Genomic DNA, 20,854 nt, shown 5'->3' with positions numbered 1-20,854 from the left:
TGCCACTTGAGGCAAATTTGATAAGCTAGTTGAGGCCTTCATTTAGATTGGAGCTGATTTCAATTTGGAGTATCCTTGGATTTCGAAATTTATGACACAAAATTGGGTGGTTTTGCATCTAAGTGAGGTAGGGGTTTCTAATTTACATTTTCTTCACCTTTTGTGAACTATTCTTCTTAAGTAGTGAATTAACATGCTTGATTTGTAGAAATTTCATACTTTATTATATATATATATATATATATATATATATATATATATATATATGTTGTGTCAACGTTGTGACTATGTGTTGCTTGATATATATGAGATGAAGCATGTAAATTGTTGATTAATTCAAGCTCTTTGTGCCTTTAGTGCTAGTTTGGTGATTAGAAAGCATGAAATATAATTTTAGAAAATTTTATGTTGTAAAGCATGTCTAAGTATTAAATTTCTATGCCTATTATGATTAATTTGCTAGAATTTGCAACATGGAAGTGTGTTGATTTGTGAAAAATGAAAATCTTATGTTGATTTGTGAATTGTTAAAAAAAAAATAAAAAATCATTTATTTGACATGGCATTGGAAAGTATGAGACATATATTCATGCATATCATTGGGCATGGAATGGGAAAAATTGATTTAAAAAAAATGAAATGGATTTTTGGAAAAAGGTTTTGAAAAGGGTTTTTTTTTTAAAACCCGGTCGCCTGGGGATTACCTAAGAGCTGTGGTGTTAGTGAGGCCTAGAGGAGACTAGAGAGATTTCCTTAGCGTGGTTGAATTACCTAGGCCCCAAATGACACTACGGGGTTACCATGAGTCAGGGACAGTTGCCAATCCTCCTCTAGTACCGCCATGGGGTCACCATGGGACGGGTTTCACTAACGGTTTGGAAATGATAGAAATTGTAATGACCCGAAAAGATACCAAAATAATAATAAAAATTTATAAAAATTTCGGCATAACCTCCGCAAAAAATGTCCCTCAACAACCTGTTGAAATACAAAAATAAATGCAATGGCCTCACTGGGCCTTAAATCTAACTTATCTTGTCCCAACGCACAATTCAGATATTATATTACATTTCCAAAATGGTTACATACATACAAAAGTCCCGTTCCTCCATCTCATCAAAACAAAGGACACATCCGTTACATTAAGTTACAGTCCATAATTGTAGCTAAAATTTTAAAGTCCATAACTTACAACATTATATCAACTAAACTAAAGTTTTACAAAATATTTAAGATTACATTTACAAAATATATATTAAAGTTCTAATACAAAAGATAGCAAAAGATAGTAAAATAAAATAGATCTCCAAGCTAGTCTAAACCAATGGTAGATCGTCGTCCGCTACCTCTTTTCCGTATCCTGAAAAATGTTAAAAAATAATGGGGTGAGCATAAGCTCAGTAAGAAGTGTCTAAGACACACTTCTTATATCCCCGTAAATCCCACACAAAGAATGGATAAAAGGGGACGGGGTCATACCATGGGAAAAACATAATCTCAATCACAACGACAAGCATAGTATAAATAACATCCAATCACAAATTTTCCACATGTACCATGAAGTGCAATGTCATGCCTATGCCACTCCCCATTTCCGAAACAATTCCGTTTCAATAACCAAACCGTTAATGTAATCCGACCCAAGGCACCTCCAAGGCGTCACGAAAGGAAGGTTGGTTAACTATCCACGACCACAAGGCACCTCCAAGGCGTCGCATCCGACCTAGTTAACTCAACTACATTCCTTTCTAGACTAAACTAACATCACGGACCACTAGGCGCCTCCTAAGCGTCCGATTTTCGCAACACTTTTAGAAAATATTTTTCCAAAAATAATTTCATTTGTTCTAAAAATATTTTTTTTCCCTTCTCTTTCCCAATGAATGCATGAATACTTGAACTTGAATTTATCAACCCAACTATATAACTTTCACACATACTATACAAGACAAATTTATAAAATACATGATGAATCTCTCATTTAATATTAACTTTGCATAACTAGCATGTAAAATATAAACTCAATTTCATACAAACATGTAAGCATGCTAAATCACCTCAAAACAATTATCAAATAGTCACATACATTCCATGCTTATTATTCTAAACAAATCTTTGCAAGAATTAGCACTAATTGAACATGTTAGGCATCACTTTAAGCTAGAAACTCACAGAAATACAATAATTCATGCATTAGAATACCCCTACCTCACTTAGATACAAAACCCCCAATTTTGAACCCAAGAACCCTAAAATTTCGAACTCCCTAGAGTGCACCAAATGATGATTGACTCCTATCAAATTGAAGGCCTCGACGAGCTCTCCGACTTTGCTTCACAAGGTTCTACCAAATTTCAATTTGGTGAGAGTGAGATCCAAGCTTGAAATTGCAAAAAGAAAAAAAAAAAATGGAGATGCCGAGACGCAGCAGAGAGAGAGAGAATAAAGAAGTCTGCGAAATGGCCTTATGGCCTATTGTTATGCTTTTAACTTATTGGTGGGGCCCACCAACTTTTGAAAAAAAAAACTTTTAACTTTAATATATATATATATATATATATAAACATTACAGAAATGGTTTTGAAAAATGGGAAGCGTCATTACATGACATTGCACCCATTGCACAGCATATCCATTCATGACTTGGTTTATAAATGTAATATTGTGGTTATTTTTCTCCCGGCATAGCATGATCCCGTTTTCTATATTTCTATTCATTGTTTGAATTCACGGGGTCACAAGAGGTGTGTCTTAGGCACCACCTACTGATCTTTATACTCACCCTATTATTTAACATTTTTCAGAATACGGAAAGAAGTGGCGGATGACGTTCCACCACAGGCTTAATTTGGATTAGAAGATTATTTTGCTATTTTTGTATTTAATTCCCATCATGTTGTTTTGTAAAACCTTAGTTTGTTCTATTCAGTATAGAGACTTATGAACTCTTATTATTGTAATTTTGCTTCATGGACTGTAAGTTGATGTAATTGGAATAAAATTCTAGTATGTGAGTATGGGACTATATATAAGACAGGTACTCCTTTGTTCTGGATGAATGGGATGATGATAATGGGTCATTTTGAGGAGGTTGTTGATGTTGTTGTTGTGGGAATGTTTTATATTATTTGCATTATGTGTTGGGACAGGTTCGATAAATTGTGAAGGTTCAAGAGACACCATTGCATTTTTATGCATTTAAGCAGGTTGTTGTAGGACTCTTTTTAGCAAAGGTCATGCCGAAATTTTTTTTATATAATTAGTGTCATTTTAGGGTCGTTACAGTAGTGGTCCCAAATTACTTAATAATTTATTCTTTAACACCTTAAGATAAAATTAATGTTTCTTATTTATTTTATATTTATACTATTTTTAATCTCCATTTTCACCACTAATATAAGATATTAAAGGACTTGAAGCCCAATTCTGGCTCATAGGTGAGTCCAAAATTAGTGAAGTAAGTGACGAGAATTGGATCATTCAACATAATAGTAAAAAGGGCAGCCTTGGTATTTCAAGAATTCACGGTATTGAAATTTGACAAATTTAACATCAGTTGACTGTAATTATGTGCACCAAGTTTATATATCTATAATTTACCCTTTATAGAGGTGGTCCCAACTCGCTATCATGCTGCTGCTTTTTTTCTTTTTTTTCTAAAAGCAATATATTTTACATACTTCTATTTATATTTTTGGAGTTTAAAATTTTAAATTTAAATATTTAAAATTAAAAAAAAAATTTAATAAATTTTTAAAAAACAATGCATATTATATATGTCACCTTAAAATTTTCTATACTCCAAAAACGTTACCATTTTTGAAATAGAAGGAGTACGTGGTAATCTTCAATGATATTAGTTTCAGTCTCTGTTAGGTAAATCACTGTCATGTCATCACAAGAGGCCTGACCCAATGGTAAGGGCCTTGGTCCACTTGCAATGTGCTAGCCCTCAAATCATTGCCAGGAGGCCCAGGACAATAAAAAAAAATTAAGTCATCACAGTTCGGTACCACCAACCAATGAGGATTAAGTTGGTGTTCATGAGAGACGTGGCTAGTCAAAAACTTAGACACTTGTTCATAAGTTAAATATAAAAGTCAAAGATGAATTATACCCATTTTCTTATAGGGTTACCCTGAAACCCATCTGACAAATCATGTTGCTCCCTCTCCTCCTGCCCCTCCCCATTTTTTTTTAATAAGGTAAATTTGATTAAGTAATGACTAGTTACAAGTGTCAAGTGTGCAAAGGTCAAGGCTTAGAAAGGAAGTAAGCCCACAAAACAGGCCCAATCACAAAAACAACATAAAAAAACAACAGGACCAAACCCAACAGCATAAACAAAGACTATATTGGTCTAGTAAACATTAGAATATTCGTGTATTGGTCTAGTAAACATTAGAATATTCGTGTATAAGAGCCCGTTTGAAATAGATTGGAGGAAAAAAAAAATTTTGATGTATTAAATAGTGAAAAAAAAAAAAGACAGAGTATTTTTTTTGCACTTAATTCTATAAAATATTAAAAATTATAGATAAAATTATTTTTTTGTACGTTTTTAATGTAAAATTAAACCTATGATACTATAATTTAATATTTAACCCAGGGGGTGTAAGTGAAATGACTTAAAAAGGACAAAACAAAAGGTCGACCTTTTGGTTTGAATTATAAAGGCCAACGATCTCACGCTCTTGTCATTTTCCAAACACGGTCTCTTCATCTCGCTTGCATTCACTCACCAAGTCACACACATAGGCTAGGGTTTTTCGATCAAACAAGAAGGTCTCTCCTGTCATTCTAGTGAGTGCTTTAGGTATCTCGAAGAAGATGTACGGTAATTTGGTTCGGAGAGTGAAGTTATTGGGCCCTATGTTTGAGGAATTGAAGGACGGCTACAATGAGGTTCGAGGACTAGAGTCATTGAGGGTTGCTTTGAATTCGGCTAAAGAGCTTCTCCGATCGTTTATTAATGAAGGCAGTAAGCTTTATCAGGTATATATTTATATATGTGTGTGTGTTGGTTAGATTGCGTTTTATTTTTTTATTTTTTATTTTGTATATGGGGTTTTATGGGTCTGAATGTGATTTGTGTTGGAAAACAAACTGTTCGGTTTCTGAGCAGTGGAGGAGAAAGAGAAGAAAGCAGTGGAGGAGGTTTATGTTATTTTGGCTCATGAAAAAGTAAAATTTATAGTATAATCCTTGATTAATTGCATGGATTAAGCAAGATGAGTCTTTTCGTTGCCAACAGAAAGTGGGTGAGTTCTAATTTGCAATCACTTCTTTTCCACTTATTTCTAGTTACCAAACAGAGCCCATTATCTTTTTGTTTCTAATTCAAATTCCAAACTTTATCAAAACTCATGAAAAAAAATCATGAAATTTAATATAGATGGCGGAGAGAGAAAGAGAGAAGAGAGCAGAAAGAGAGATACTTATTATGGTTGAGAGGGAGAAGTTGAGAGAGAGCATGTAGGAAGTAATATATATTTCCTCGGTTCCAAAATAAGCTAATTTTTTAGGTGAATTTTTTATTACTGTTTATTGTATTAATAATGCATAAATTATTAAATTTATCTCAAATAAGTACACAATGATAAATTGGTAATATTACAAAAAAAAAAAAAAAAAAAAAAAAGGGACTTTGATTTTTAACTTATTTGGGAAAGGATAAAAAATGAAGGGTGGTTTTGGCACTAATGATGGAATCTATGTCACGTGACTGACACATGTGCCTTTTAACGGCTATTTTGTTACGACGGTACGGGAAGGGTGCAATGTGTAAGTTGTAACATCTTTTCAAGTAATTAATTATATACACATTTTGTTGTTACAGGATTTACAGGGATTAAATTATCTATGGCTGTTTCTTTTTGCACTTTAACCTCTTTCCTCTTTCCTGGTTCCTATTTCCTATTGTTACAGGGATGTGTACGCACTATATCTATAATACATGTGTGTTTTTTTACACTTAAACCACTTTCCTCTTTCGCTAACCTAACAAAATTATAAAAAAAACATATTCTGCGCTTTCAAAACTTGTGTTTTTTTCTTAGAAATATAATATATAATGTATTAAATAGCCAACTAATACTCTAATTTTTGTAATTTTCAGTTTAGTCGGGTCATTTTAACTTGTTAGTTACTTGATCCAAATGCAGTGTGAAACTCTGAATTACCGGAAAGGTAGATTCAGATGTCGAAACCGAAAGGCCAAATGATTGCTTTATGATTCAACTTGTACCACTTTTAAAAAAAACTTTGTTGAAACTTGAAAGGCAATCTTTTTCCACAAGTATGGCCGTATGGGTTCCGATATTTTATGATTATGACTTTATAAAATAATAAATTAAGATCATTACTATAACACATTCATAGAGTAATGCTTTTTGAGTTTCTATCTTCCCCTCGGGTCAATCAATCTCACTACTAAATTCCACCTACCATGGTATTTTTATAATATATGTTGGATATCTTATAGTAATTAAGTTGATCAATTCTGAATATTTTATTATAATCAGCTGATTTAGTCAATCTTGCCGCTAATTGACCAGCTCCAATGACTTTTTCAATATCATGGACGTCTTGTGCAAATTTCTAATAAATTAAATCCCTAGCTTGCCGTTGAATGTCTGTATCATCCCTTTAACAGAATAATTAATACCATCACCATTTTACAGAGAAGTACCCAAAATCGAGGGCGAGTTTTGACACAATGTTAATGGCTTCTTGGAGGCAGCTTTTCATCATTTCTCACATCCTCATGGGCCTTGTTGGTCTCACCATAGCTCAGCCTGACTTCATATTTCACAGATGTTCAAATATCAGTGGCAACTACACCAATGATAGTAGGTACAAAGCAAACCTTGACAGCCTCCTCTCCTCCCTCGCTTCTGACACCAATATCAACTATGGCTTTTATAATTCCTCCTATGGCGAAAACTTAGACACCGTTAATGCAATTGCACTTTGTAGAGGAGATGTTAACCTCGATATCTGTCGTAGTTGTGTCAAAAACTCTACTACTAAACTCATACAACTTTGCCCTAACCAAAAGGAGGCATTTGGATGGTATGACTTTTGTATGTTACGTTATTCCAACCGCTCTATATTCCGTAACCTCGAAACTGCTCCTCTTGACCATCAGCCCAACCCAAATGATGTCTCCAATAATAATGGGGATCTGTTCAATGAGGCACTGAGAACCTTGTTGGACGACGTAAAAGTCAAAGCTGCATCAGCTGACTCTACTCACAAGTTTGCCACGGGGAATGCCACTGCACCGGACTTCGAAACGTTATATGCGCTTGTGCAGTGCACCCCTGATTTATCCGACTCCGAATGCATCAATTGCCTAGATGTGGCTACTCGATACATTCCAGATTGTTGCAATTTAAAGTGGGGAGCAAAAATTATTGCACCCAGCTGCGTTCTTAGATTTGAAGCCTATCCTTTCTACAATGAGACCAACATTGCGCCGCCGCCGCCACCACCACTGCCACAGCCACAGGGTACTGATCACTTCAATAATATTCATGGCGTTAAATAGCACACAACTTGATTGCTTTTTAAGTTATAAACAAACGTTATATTGCTTTTCTTGGATTTTAGAGACACTTATTCTTTATGTAGAAGAGTACGTACTACATCACTAGCTACTTCTTTATCATCTATCTGGTAACCTAATTGAAATGTTTCTTGATTCCCTCTCAGTTTCGATTGCATCGCTAGTTAGTTCTTTATCATCTATATAAAACATTATTTTATATAGTGTATAGACCATGGTGGTTGTTTCATTTTGAAATTAGAAAATCTAAAAACTTTTTTGTATGGTTTGATTTATCAACCATGCATATAAAACATTTTTAAATTCAGCACTCAACATGATTTAATCAGAGTAATTTTCTGGTATTTTTGCAGGAAAGGACAGTAATACAGCTCGAACTGTCATCATCATCGTTGTCCCATCAGTTATCTTTGTGCTAGTTATCATTGCCATTTACATCCATTTGAGAAAGAGGAAGCAGGGAAAGCCAAATGAGGAAGTTGAAGGTAAATGGTTTATCCTGACTTTTATGTAGAACTTAGGATCCATTTGTTACAGATAAAATCATGGGTAAAGTGTAAAAAATATCCTTCAACTATGTCTAAATTTGCAAATAACCTTCCTGAACTATGTTTTGTGCATAAAACTTCCTAAACTATCACATTTAGTTGCAAAATGTCCATTGTCTTACTTATTTTTCATTAAATGACCATAATACCCTTTCTTATTGAATTACACTTGATATATTTTTTTTGTTAAAATAAATTATGAAAAATACTCATACTAATTTGATGAAATATTCTCCATTAAATTTGCAAAAGTTTGTATTTAATTTTTTTAATTAATTATTTAAATAAAAATCTTAAATAGAAAATTTTGAAACAATTTAAGTAATTCTAAATTTTCATGAATATATTGCATTAAAAAGAAATATTTTTTTATACTAAATTTTTTTAAAGTGAGTATAACAAATTTGATTGTAATAAGTTAATCATTTTAGAAAATGATAGCTACAAATTTATTCATTTTTTTCCATTTTTATAATCCATTGATAGTAATTATAAAATGAAGGTAAATGGTATAATTAATATTTAAATAAGAGAAAATAAATTAAAAAACAATTTAATAGAAATGACAAATTTAATAACAAAGGGTAAAATAATCTTTTGTGATGGGTTTGTCCTTAATTACAACAAATTAGTAGTTTAGGGGGGCAATCTTCAATTTAGGGGAGTTAGTTGCAAAAAACCAATAATTCAAGGGGTTTTTTTGCACTTTACCCTAAAATCATTGACTCTTTAGAAAAATATTAAGTATAGAAGCTTCAAGACAATGATCACAGCTGTATGAACAACTGTCTTCATGATACAAAAAGGAAATCTATTTTACTGTCGAGAAATGAGTTCAATTGGAGGGGAAAAATAATATTTAGATATTAGAGCTCAAAAAACAAGAAAATTATCCAACGAGAGAGTTATCCAATCGTGGAGCCGGAGCGTGATAATACCACGGATACAATGATATGATGCCTTACCCAGTAAATTAATAAACATTAGCTTTAAACATTCATGAATACCTAGAATTGTCTGATTATGCATATATGATGCACTAACTGCATAGTGTAACCGATTAAACATTCATTAATGAAGCTCCTTTTTAGCCTAGTGTAACCGATTAAACATTCATTAATGAAGCTCCTTTTTAGCCTAATTTTATTTCTTTTATTAGCTTTCATGTGAACTTTTTGTTTTTTCTGAAGCTATGGATGAAATTAGAAGTGTGGAATCCTTGCAATATGACTTTAATACTGTAAAAGCTGCAACAAATAACTTTTCTGATACTAACAAGCTCGGACAAGGTGGATTTGGTGCTGTTTACAAGGTAATGGAACATTGTCGTATGAAAAATGTTATTAAATTAAAAAAATTTATGTTGCTTGACAGTGTTTTCATTTACTTAACATTTATACTGATTAATCTTCAGGGCAGGCTTCAGAATGGAGAAGAATTAGCTGTGAAGAGGCTATCCAGGAATTCTGGACAAGGCGAGCAAGAATTTATGAATGAGGTTCTGCTAGTGGCCAAGCTTCAACACAGGAATTTGGTTAGGCTCCTTGGTTTCTGCCTCAGTGGAACAGAAAGGCTACTTATCTATGAGTTCATGCCCAATTCAAGCCTCGATCACTTCATAGTTGGTATGATTGCTATGCTGCTGCTGGATAGATCATACTTCTATTTTATTCGGAAAGCAGGGAAGCATATCTAGAATATGCACACCTTAACCTCACTGTCACACACCGAACACAATAATCTTGTAGAGTAGAGCTCAGTCGCTATCTTGATGCACATATCATCCTTATCTGATAATCATAGAGCATAAATTGGAAATCTTTGTGGTATTATATTCGAGCTCAAAATCAATCATATGCTTGGATGAACATGCAGATCCCATCAAGCGTGCACATATGGATTGGGGTAGTCGTTTCAAGATCATAGGAGGCATTGCTCGGGGACTCCTGTATCTTCATGAAGATTCTAGGCTTCGGATTATTCATCGTGATCTCAAAACTAGCAATGTTCTACTAGATGCAGAGATGAATCCTAAAATTTCAGATTTTGGAATGGCAAGATTGTTTGTGCTGGATGAATCTCGAGGCAAAACAAGTAGAATTGTTGGGACCTAGTAAGTGTTGGAACCATTCAAAAGCTGACAATTGAAACTGTGAATCTTTTATTTAATTTTCAAGTGGAAACTATATATCATCTAGGTAACATGAACTTCTACCGAAGTTTGATCAGATATTTCTTAGGAGAAAATCAAGTACATTCAAAATCTTGAAGATGCAATATAAGTAACTTATTGGCGTAGTGACTAGAGAGATGCAGGAGAAATATGATTTCAAGTATTCTCATAATTTTGAATATTTTCTTCAATTACTGACACTAATAACTAGCAAATTAATTTTACAGTGGCTATATGGCTCCAGAGTATGCAATGCATGGCCGCTTCTCAGTCAAGTCAGATGTCTTTAGCTTCGGTGTGATAGTTCTGGAAATCATAGCTGGTCAGTTGAACAACTGTTTCCAAAATGGGAAGAATATAGAGGACCTTCTAAGCTACGTAAGTATGAACATACATGGTGAATTACTAAGTGCTGAATTTTTTTTACTAGTCACGGAAGCTTGTTTTAATATCAAAATTGCACATTGTTGAATTCTTGCAGGCTTGGAAAAACTGGAAGGAAGGAACAGCTTCAACTCTGATAGATTCTACTTTGCAAAATGGTTCAAATTCAATGAATGAAATAATGAGATGCATCCACATTGGGTTGCTATGTGTTCAAGAAAGTGTAGCTGAAAGACCAACCATGGCTTCAGTTGTTCTTATGCTTAATAGTTTCTCTCTCACTCTCACAGTACCTTCACAGCCTGCATATTTTATGCAGGGTGTCACTGATCCAGAAATGCCATTGCTAGGATCAAAGAGTAAATCTACCAGTCTGTCAGTAGATGAAGCATCAATTACGGAGTTATATCCACGATAGTGTCTCGAGAATGATATTACTGCAACAAGCATGTTTGTGTGATTCTTTTTACACTGACTGTTATTATTTTGTTGCAGAATAATATATCTTAAGAAAGTTTGTGAGAACTCTGCTATTCCTATATGTACTTGGAGTACTTAATTATAAATATAGTCATACAGAGACACATTTTGAAAATGGCAGAATCCTCTTTGTACGGCACTCAGGTTGGATATCTTTGACCAAATCCAATATATATATGCTAGTGAAACTGCCAGGATCAAATGTGCTGCTATTCTATATGTACTTGGTATTTTGTAATGTGACTTAAAATCATCCGTCTCAATATCCCCATTCCTGGCATAAATTTCCAAATAGGATCCCTGATGATACTATGAGGACATTAACAGAAACTCAGACATGGATCACTCTGTTTAGGCTACCACACTAACAAGACAAAGCCTTTGTGAAAAATAATTCTTTCATTATTTATCCAAAATAATAATAATAATTCATTCATTACAAAACAGTTCAACCAGGCCAAATTACTCACAGCCAAATTTTCAAGCTTTTGAACTATGGTATGGCATACCATGACTGTTTTGTTACATGTAAATCCAGAAGAATTTCATCCGTCAGACACAATGTTAACCAAGTTTATCATATATTCACACTTAGCAAAGATCATCTTCTGGCCTCAACAAGCTGGTGGCCAATGACTTGCATTCCTTCACAATAAAAGAAAAAAAAATTAGTAGATCAGAAATGACGTTCCATATTCTTTATTTCCATCTTCTAGGGAGATGCTTGAATAGGCAATAGAATGGATAACTTGTGGTATGATGTGACTGTGAACAGAGAGGATGATTCTAGGACTTAGTTGAATGAGTAGAGCACCACCAGATATGTGAACATCAAGAAAGCAAGTATGCCAACCACAACTCCATGCTCTGACTTTCTAGCCACAACTCCATGCTCTGACTTTCTAGCTCCTGCATTTCCATGTGAATTCAACAATTGTTAGCAGAAAAAGGTAAAGTAGAGCTCAACAATGTAACACGGCAAATTTATCTGTAATATGAGAAAGAATCAATAAAAATAGATTTGAAAATGAGGTGGGGGAAGTGCATTTCAGATGTAATTCGGTTTGCCTAATTTCTCTACGGACATGGAGCTGCAATTTCAGCCAGGCTAAGTCTAGCACAATGTGTAAAACACTGCGCAAGGTTAGCCCTCTTAGCTTGAGCCCAGTCTCACCCAAACCCTTGAGACTGAATTCAGTCAACCTAAAAATCAGGGGTTCAACTAGGGAAAATATATATATATATATATATATATATATATATATATATATTAAAAAAAAAACAGGGGTTCATGAAAGGTTTGGGCTAATCTAAAGTAAATTGCCCACTTTAACCATTACTAGAAAATCCAAATGAGGAAATTACACCTCTTTATTGTATAATTGCAGTTAAGTTCGAATAAGATGTAGCATAGAGTTCCATTCTGGAAGAAAAAGAATGCAGTTAGTCACTAACTTACCAGCACTAACAGTAGTTGAGATGTTATAGAACTGGTAATCATGATACCACATGCTACAACCCTTCTGAAAAATCTCCCACTCTCTATTGCTTTTAATGTTGTCTTCAGAATTCACCAATGAAGTATTCAAGCACTTCCCACATTCAAATATGCTCAAATCTCTAGTGCACTGAGCCATGCCATAGCTCTTCCCACTTTTTCCAACCTCTAATACCGATGTCTGAAACATCAAAGGCTGATTTGGAGTCGTAGATGCAAGTGTGCCCATGAACCATTGGTATCAAAGGTACCCAACCCATATTGCTCTGAAACTCCAAAGAACGTTTCATCTGAATAGCGCAGGAAACACCATGTGAACCAAACCACAACACTTTCGCTTTCTGGGCATCTATGCAAGGCTACCTTGATAGACTCTCCGGTGCAATTAGTGCAGTCTTGAGCAGATATGTCACCTCTACATTGTATGAGGCCATAAATCTCGTTGAAGTCTTTGCCAGCTGTGGCTTTGTAGAAACCACTGTTATGAGACACAATTGATGCAAGTGAATACAAAATATTGTTAAGTTTGGTCTGGAATGAGTTACCAACTGTGGAATTATCAGGTTCTGAACACGTCCAACCTCGCTCTACGTTTCTATCAGCATGGCAAAAGTTGTATGACAATAATAAAGTTGATACTATAAAAACAATGAAGGGTGGTTTCAAATGGAAACTCCCCATTTCTTTTGGATCTCTGGTATCTTTGATTCTATGAAGGATTAGCTTTGGAAGATGCAAAGATGGTAAACATGACCACATGTTCTAGCTTACTTAAACCCTACCCAAGGAAATTAAATTATGCTACCACATTTTTTTTGTAATTGAATGTTTCAAAGTCAACTCTTCTTGCTGCAAGTTTAAAAACCTAGCTCATACCAACAGCCTGTGGCCTAGCGATACAAGGCTCCTACTTCCCAAAGGGAGGTCAGAGGTTCGAACCTCAGTGGAGGCAGTGTGTGTGAGTCCCAACTAGGAAAAAAAAAACCTAGCTCATCCATATCCTAGAACATCTTATATTGAAGTCAAAAGGAATGATTCATAAAAGAAGAATGGGATGCCGTAGGAATCTTTCTAATTCACATACAGGAAGGAAAGCCTCAAGAAATAGAGAACCATAGAAATGGGAAGGACACATTTGGAAGATTTATGTATATATATATATATTTATGTATATGTATGCAGCAATCTTTCCCTCGGGCACATGCTGGTCAAATACACAGCAAAATAATAGCAAGGGCGATCATTATTGATGGGGATCAAGTGGAAACCGAGGACAAGCAAGCAATGGAAATAAATCGGCTCATAACTACAATTTAAGCATCTTGTGGAAATTGATTCTCTAGTTGACTGGAGGAGGGTGACAATGAAGATGAAGCAGATGTGCCTCGTCAAGGACAATCACATACTGGCCCAAGGTAAACCCTTTGTGAAAATACTACCACCACCACTCTACCAAGATAAATGCTTTGTGAAAATTAACTGTTTCCTTATGGTTTGGGACCACGACTGTTTTGTTACCACGAAACTACCTTGTATAAGATGGTTATTATGGAAGAGCTCACAACAAACTGTGTACGTGTAAATCCAGAAGAATTTCATCGTCTGGCACAATGTTAACAAGTTTATCATATATTCACAGTTAGCAAGGGTCATCTTCTGGCCACAACAAGCTGTTGGCCAATGACTTGCTTTCATTCACAATAAAAGAAGAAATTTCTAAAAAAAAAAAAAAAGTAGCAGATAAGAAATGACAAAACGTTCCAAATTCTAGGGAGATACTTGAATAGGTGAGGTGATAGAATAAATAACTAGTGCTATGATGTGACTGTGAGCAGAGCGGATGACTAGAGCACCACCAGATATGTGAACATCAGGAAAGCAGGTATGCCCACCACAACTCCATTCCCGGATTTTCTAGCTCCTGCATTTCCAAGTGAATTTAACAATTGTTAGCAGAAAAAGTTAAAGTGGAACTCAAAATTTTAATTGATAAATTTATCAGTAATATGAGAAAGAAACAATCAAATAGATTTGGGAATTTGGTGGGGGATTGTGCATTTCAGACCAAGTTAAGTTTGCTTAATATCTTTTTTTTCTTCATTGGTATAAATCCAATTATTGTATAGTTCATCAGAGGGGGGGTTTTCTATTGTGTACAAGGACATCTTTTTTTGTATCATTTCCCAAAAGGTTGACAAACTGGGTGGATACGTAAAAGATATTTTTTGTTTTCCATCACTTTGGCATGTATAAAAAAAATATTGTGACATTTCATTTCTTACAGCCTTTTCAAAGTGTTGGTTTTTTATATATCGCAATGGTCGATTCCATTGGTTATAGTCGAAAAGAAGAATCACAAGCGATTTTTCAAACCAGAAGGGGTATTTATTTTTATGCACATGGTGCTGCAATTTCAGCTAGGCTAAGTCCAGCACAAGGTGTTAAACACTGCGCATGGTTAGCATGTCTTAGCTTGAGCCCAGTCTCACCCAAACCCTTGAGATGAATTCAGTCAACCAAAAAATTAGGCATTTAGGTAAGGTTTTGGCTAATCTAAAGTAAATTGCACACTTCAGCCATTACTAGTAAATTCAAGCTGGACTCACAAGAGGAAATTACTCCCCTTTATTGTCAAATTGCAGTTAAATTCAAATAAGATATAGCATTAAGTTCCATACTGGAAGAAAAAGAATGCAGTTAGTCACTAACTTACCAGCACTAGCAGTAGTTGAGATGTTGTAATAAAACTGGTAATCATGATACCACATGCTACAACCCATCCCATAAATCTCCCATCTTCTATTGCTATTAATTATGTCTTTAAAATTCACCAACCGAGTATTCAAGCACTTCCCACATTCAGACCTGCTGAAATCTCGAGTGCACTGAGCCATGCCATATCTCGTCTCATTTTTTCCGCCCTCTTCTAATACTGATGTCTGAAACATCAGAGGCTGATTTGGAGTTGTAGATGCAAGTGCGCCCATGAAGGAAAATCCCTTTGAAACCACAGAAGGATCGTCAACATCATTGTTATCGAAGATAGTCACCCTAGTTGGCTCTGAAACTCCAAAGAATTTTTCATCTGAATAGCGCAGGAAACACCATCGGAACCAAACTGTGACTTCTTTGCTTTTTGGGCATGTATGCCCTCCGGTGCAATTAGCGCAATCTCGAGCAGATATATCACCTCTACATTGTATGAAGCCATAAATCTTGTTGGAGCCCTTGCCAGCTGTGGTTTTGTAAAAACAACTGTTAAGAGGCCCGTTTGATGCAAGTGAATGAAAAATATTGTTAAGGTTGGTCTGGAATGAGTTGCCAACTGTGGAATTATCGGCTTGCGCGCACAGTGAACCACGACTCAGGTTGCTATCAGCATGGCAAAAGCTGTATGACAATATGAAAGTTGATGCTATAAATACAACAAAGGTTGGTTTCAAATGGAAACTTGCCATATCTTTTGGATCTCTAGTATCTTTGGTGTTGTGAAGGATTAGCATTGGAAGATGCGAAGATGGTAAACATGACCACATCTTCTAGCTTCCTTAAATCCTAGTTGAAGGAATTAAATTAGGTTATCACAATTTTTTATAATTGAATGTTTTAAAGTCAACTCTTCTTGCTGTAATTTTAAAAACCTAGCTCATCCAAATCTTGGAACATCTTATATTGAAGTCAAAATGAATGATTCATAAAAGAGGCATGGGGTGCCTTGTGAATCTTTCTGACATACAGGAAGAAAATCCTCAAGAAATATAGAATCATAGAAAATGGGAAGGACACATTGGGAAGATTTATATACACACACACAGATATATATATATATATATGTATATGTAGCAATCTTTCCGCTTGGCAAATAATTGTAATGATGCTATAAGTATAGATGTATACATATCAAAGGAGTACGCCTGACGCCCCTACAAGTTTCCCACCATTTTGTAGCTTATGTGGAAGCAGAGGAATGAAGCTCTGAACAACAATTAAGTCTGAACTTTTTACATCAGAGAAAATCATTTTCTACACAACCCGAAAGAATCCTATTTGTCAAACAATGCCCACCTCTTGGGATTTTTACGAGCTTATATTGATGGGGGCACCAAGTGGAAATGCAGGACAAGCAGGCCATGTAAATATTCACTTGAGGCAGAGATGGACACTTCATTCCAAATTTGGGACCAAACATTATAATTGGTTAGATGTCTCAGCTGAAATTTGAGCTATTTGGAAAGGCATTAAATCGGCTCATTGTTACAATTTAAGCATTTTCTTTGTGGAAATTGATTCTCTAGTTGACTAGCTCTACGCATTGCAAAGGAGGAGGATGAATCAGATTTGCCTCATCAAGGACAGTCTCATACTTGCCCAAGACTTTGCAACTGCTCCAGTGGCATTCAGTTCAGCTACAGGGAATCAATTTTTGTAGCTGACACAAGCCAAATTTGCAGCATCTTCTGAGACAATTCAGTGGATTTCTTATCTTTACAAAGAAAAAAAAAATAAAAAATGGTTTATTGTTCTTCAATACAATTCCATTTGTATTAAAAAAAAAAAAAAAAAAAAAAAAGGGATAATTTCACTGACACCCCTGAAGTTTGGCCAAATATCAGTCTAAAAATCTCTCAAAAATAACTATCACTCACGTTACAAACGTTTGCTCCGTTTTTCACTCATACCACAAAAGTTAGTTGAAAGGTGTGTCAGACCACTTTTACATGTAAAAAGACATTCTTACCCTTTGACTTTGGTTTGACCCATTTAAGTATTTCTTTAATGATTGAAATGACATATTTACCCTCATTCAGATGATATATTTGCCCATTTATACCCTCACATATTATTTCAATTCACCCATGTGTCTACGTCCTATTGGTTGCTGACCATATTTTTTTTATTTCACCTTATTATTTAGGGCCAAACAGTGACACGTCACTCCCACGACGACTAGAGAGAACGACGATGATCGGCAGCCACAGTTGACGATGACAACTACGACTGATGAAGATTCCGGCAACGATGAGGCACGTGGCTCTGCCGACGAAAATCTGAGGATGGTGTGGGGCTTCCATTATCGACGACGACGACGTGGTAGCGAGAATCCGACGAGAATAACTACCAGAAAATTGCATGATGCTGGCTAGAAACTGTTCTGTTTACGACCTGTTTTCAATGTCATACAGCTCGCTAGAATGACGTGGGTCTGTTTTGTAATGCCGAAACTGTTGCTGATGTAGTTATATGTTGTTAGCCGGAAATAATGGAGGTTTCGAATGGGTTTTTGTTGGATTTGTATGATGTGTCGTTATGGTGCTCTCTAGTGTCGGTAGCCTCAGAGTCTCATCATCTTGCTCATGATTTGGATAGATGTATGGAGGGTTAATAATAGTTGTTCATTTTCTTGATGTCTGTGTTTTTTATGTGTGTTTTTTGTGTTATTGAATTTGATTTTTTGTGCAATAGATTGGGTAGGTTTAACACGAAGAATTGGAGGTTTTCATACAAGGCTCTGATTGTGCTTGAATACTTGTTGACCCATGGACCAGAGAGTGTTGCAGAGGAGTTTTAGAGTGACAAAGATGTCATCTGCGAGATGGGAAGCTTTCACTATATTGATGAGAAAGGGTCTTTTTTTCCTCATTTGGGGTTTTTTTATTTTTATTTATTTTATTTTATTTTTATTTGTTATTATAGTACTAAGATTGTTATCATGAGCTTCTAAAATTTAATTTGCAGATTCAATTGGGGACTTAATGTTAGAAAGAAATCCGAGAGAATACTGAAGCTGCTTGAAAAAGGGTCTGTTCTCAAACAAGAAAGGGATAAAGCTAGGAAGCTAAGTAGAGGGATTGAAGGGTTTGGGAGCTACTCGGAGAGGTCTTTTTCAGCACAGAGAATTCTTACAGAATCAGAGAGACTTGGATATGGAAGGTGTCATTCTGAATCTACTAGTCAAAGAACTCAGGATGATTGGTTTTCATTCTCGAAGGACGAAGGTCCATCCGAATCAGAGCATGAAATATCTCAGCAGACTCATCTGGAAAATGTGAATTTGGTGTCCATCAAGAAAATGGAGAACTCCAACTCTATGGGTAGTTTTAGTGATGATGAGGTACTTGAAAAGTTCGGTGCTAGAATAAGTTCCAACAAACCGTGGCCGTAGGAGAACACGACCCGCCGTCCCACACAGACAATCCACACACGACGTCCATGCAAACTGCCGGCGAGAAGACTGTTACCCGCCACGCACGACAGTGACCCACAGTCTGGCGATCCTCCCGTCTTCCTACCCCCAAACCACCACCGTCCGGCGACCCTCCTGCACTCTCTGGTTCGGCCATCGCTGCAGTGCCCAACCGATCTCCCTTCGCCGTCATCGTCGCAATTACACACACACACATATATATATATAGATACACGTGATTGTTATATATATATATATATATATATATATATATACATATATGGGGTATAATGGTCATTTAAGTAGCTGGTGTATTTTGTATTAAATGTGATTAAAAAATTAAAGGCAAACATGTCTTTTCATACGTTTGTAACTGAGACGGTAACGGAATAGTGAAATTGGACCAAATTGATAGTTATTTTCGAAAGATATTTTAGACTGATAATTGACTAAACTACTGGAGGTGTCAGTGAAATTATTCCAAAAAAAAACAAAAAAAAAAAGGAACCATAGAAGAAAAAAATGGATTATCATCCACCATATAGTCCTATTTAATGCATTGTGCTTAGGGTTGGGTTGTAAAAGTTTGGTTTGAAATGCATAAGGAATGGGTTATGTCTGAAAGCAGTCACTTTCAAAGGTATAGGTCTTTTTTCACATTATAACGCCTGATGAGTGATCATTAAGAAGTGAGCATGAGACACAATGAAATTTTAACATGCGACAACCAGAGATTTTGGGTGAAATGGTGCAGGAATTACCTTGTTAGAGGAAAATTCTACAATTGAAACATCCCGCTAGAGCCTTGATCAAGCATCAAGTGGGCAATCACATCTATTCAGTGATTGTGAGTTTGTTTCACCCATTTGGATTTTCTTTCAATCAAAATGTAGATTCCAAATTCAAACCCCCAATTGGATCCACCTTATTTCCTGGGCTACTCATCACTGGAAATCCAAGTCCCCGCCAACATAACCAACAAATTGGGGCTTTCTGCAACTGTCTACTACATCTGGGAAGAGAGTAATGAGAGGATCTTCACGGACAAGTCTTCCCCTCAAAGCTCAGTTCTTGCTCGAATTTCCTGGTCAATCTCAGCTTCTCTCAGTCTAGGATGCCTGAAAGATTGCTCAGCATCGAAGGGAGTCACTCCCTCTCGTCGTCGTAGTCCTCAGGACCGCCGGACTGCCCTATAATTCGAGCTTAGTGCTGTCTAAGCTGTGGAGAGACACTGCATAAGGCATATCCATTTGTAACGGTCAGCAGTATCCATTGCTAAGCCTAACACTAGCTTTTTTCAGTTGGGCTGCTGTGCTTAAAATTGTATGGTGCTCAATGCTGTGGTTCTTTGGGCCCACCCATGTACATATTTACACTTTTTTTTGGTAAATTATACTGAACTCATTTAAATCATAAATTACAGTCTATTTCTTTAACCTTTCTCAAATTTTCGCACTTTATTTCTATTAAATGTAATATAATATATTATTATAATATATAGATATTATTGACTTTTCACATTCGAAATCAATAAATTTAGGGAAGATCAAAATAATAAATATATTTGTAATTTGCCTATACTTCACTCCAAAAGTAAACAAATTTTGTTTCTAACAAAATTTATGAACTAAATGTAACTCAAATATGATTTTATTGAGTAGAAGAGTGCAAATGTAAGTGAATAAAGTCCAAAGCAGATATAATCTCCTTAAGGGAATTGTTCTGAACCATTTGATTTTACATAGGACCACTTTGGTGTATTCCTCAGTCAGTCTAATAAATTTCTCAAATTTTTCCTTACCATTAAAAATAAATAAATAAATTGCTCCCAAGTAAATTGGGGATTTATGTAATAGTTCATACAATACTCAAATAAAATCCTTAAAATTACACGGTGGTACATAGATATGATTCCTTATTAAAAATGAACAGTACTCTGTTGTGTTTTTTTTCTTTTTCTTTTTGGACACTCATATTCCATCTAGTTGGATGAGAAATAAAAAATTGCATCCAATGA

At 35.4% G+C, this 20,854-nt stretch overlaps 5 protein-coding genes across 6 annotated transcripts; 2 read left to right on the top strand and 3 right to left on the bottom strand.

Moving 5' to 3' along the window:
• Positions 1–4,689: 4,689 nt before the first annotated feature.
• On the top strand, positions 4,690–11,393 carry LOC132266859 (cysteine-rich receptor-like protein kinase 10). 2 transcript variants are annotated; one of them, XM_059767863.1, is made up of 8 exons: positions 4,690–4,995; positions 6,684–7,514; positions 7,924–8,055; positions 9,309–9,430; positions 9,533–9,743; positions 9,994–10,231; positions 10,519–10,669; positions 10,773–11,393. In XM_059767863.1, exons 2-8 carry the CDS (start codon positions 6,719–6,721, stop codon positions 11,091–11,093), a joined length of 1,971 nt encoding a protein of 656 aa, XP_059623846.1. In that variant the 5' UTR covers positions 4,690–4,995; positions 6,684–6,718; the 3' UTR covers positions 11,094–11,393. The 2 variants fall into 2 exon arrangements, with proteins under 2 accessions (XP_059623846.1, XP_059623855.1); XM_059767872.1 differs by lacking the exon at positions 6,684–7,514 and having other exon boundaries at positions 10,773–11,390.
• Positions 11,394–11,948: 555 nt separating this feature from the next.
• Positions 11,949–12,843, bottom strand: LOC132281886 (uncharacterized). The gene is made up of 2 exons (XM_059783548.1): positions 12,615–12,843; positions 11,949–12,064 (listed from the first exon to the last, which is right to left on the bottom strand). Exons 1-2 carry the CDS (start codon positions 12,841–12,843, stop codon positions 11,949–11,951), a joined length of 345 nt encoding a protein of 114 aa, XP_059639531.1.
• Positions 12,843–13,334, bottom strand: LOC132281877 (cysteine-rich repeat secretory protein 38-like). Its single transcript, XM_059783541.1, has one exon. The coding sequence runs from the start codon at positions 13,332–13,334 to the stop codon at positions 12,843–12,845; it is 492 nt and encodes a 163-aa protein (XP_059639524.1).
• Positions 13,335–14,226: 892 nt separating this feature from the next.
• On the bottom strand, positions 14,227–16,111 carry LOC132281869 (cysteine-rich repeat secretory protein 38-like). The gene is made up of 2 exons (XM_059783533.1): positions 15,367–16,111; positions 14,227–14,574 (listed from the first exon to the last, which is right to left on the bottom strand). The coding sequence occupies exons 1-2, from the start codon at positions 16,109–16,111 to the stop codon at positions 14,498–14,500; spliced, it is 822 nt and encodes a 273-aa protein (XP_059639516.1). The 3' UTR covers positions 14,227–14,497.
• Positions 16,112–18,050: 1,939 nt separating this feature from the next.
• LOC132266840 (clathrin interactor EPSIN 1-like) lies at positions 18,051–18,887 on the top strand. Its single transcript, XM_059767840.1, has 2 exons — positions 18,051–18,278; positions 18,390–18,887. Exons 1-2 carry the CDS (start codon positions 18,247–18,249, stop codon positions 18,814–18,816), a joined length of 459 nt encoding a protein of 152 aa, XP_059623823.1. The 5' UTR covers positions 18,051–18,246; the 3' UTR covers positions 18,817–18,887.
• The last annotated feature ends 1,967 nt before the right edge of the window (positions 18,888–20,854 follow it).

This window comes from Cornus florida, unplaced genomic scaffold, assembly GCF_030987335.1.
Source record: "Cornus florida cultivar Cherokee Brave unplaced genomic scaffold, ASM3098733v1 CherokeeBrave_3.0.0_Hap2_Chr01, whole genome shotgun sequence".
In the NCBI taxonomy this organism is placed as follows: Eukaryota; Viridiplantae; Streptophyta; class Magnoliopsida; order Cornales; family Cornaceae; genus Cornus; species Cornus florida.
This window is presented reverse-complemented; position numbering and strand designations above follow the sequence as displayed.

Bases quoted from the DNA above. Each gene is read 5' to 3' on its own strand.
- LOC132281886 (XM_059783548.1), bottom strand. From the start codon at position 12,843: ATGTTTCAGACATCGGTATTAGAGGTTGGAAAAAGTGGGAAGAGCTAT. The intron at 12,065-12,614 runs GTAAGTTAGTGA...ATGGAAATGCAG, and splicing joins CTCAACTACTGTTAGTGCTG to GAGCTAGAAAGTCAGAGCAT.
- LOC132281869 (XM_059783533.1), bottom strand. From the start codon at position 16,111: ATGGCAAGTTTCCATTTGAAACCAACCTTTGTTGTATTTATAGCATCA. The intron at 14,575-15,366 runs GTAAGTTAGTGA...TTGGAAATGCAG, and splicing joins CTCAACTACTGCTAGTGCTG to GAGCTAGAAAATCCGGGAAT.
- LOC132266840 (XM_059767840.1), top strand. From the start codon at position 18,247: ATGGGAAGCTTTCACTATATTGATGAGAAAGG. The intron at 18,279-18,389 runs GTCTTTTTTTCC...TTTAATTTGCAG, and splicing joins CACTATATTGATGAGAAAGG to ATTCAATTGGGGACTTAATG.
- LOC132266859 (XM_059767863.1), top strand. From the start codon at position 6,719: ATGTTAATGGCTTCTTGGAGGCAGCTTTTCATCATTTCTCACATCCTC. The intron at 7,515-7,923 runs GTACTGATCACT...GTATTTTTGCAG, and splicing joins ACCACTGCCACAGCCACAGG to GAAAGGACAGTAATACAGCT. The intron at 9,431-9,532 runs GTAATGGAACAT...ATTAATCTTCAG, and splicing joins GATTTGGTGCTGTTTACAAG to GGCAGGCTTCAGAATGGAGA.
- LOC132281877 (XM_059783541.1), bottom strand. From the start codon at position 13,334: ATGGGGAGTTTCCATTTGAAACCACCCTTCATTGTTTTTATAGTATCA.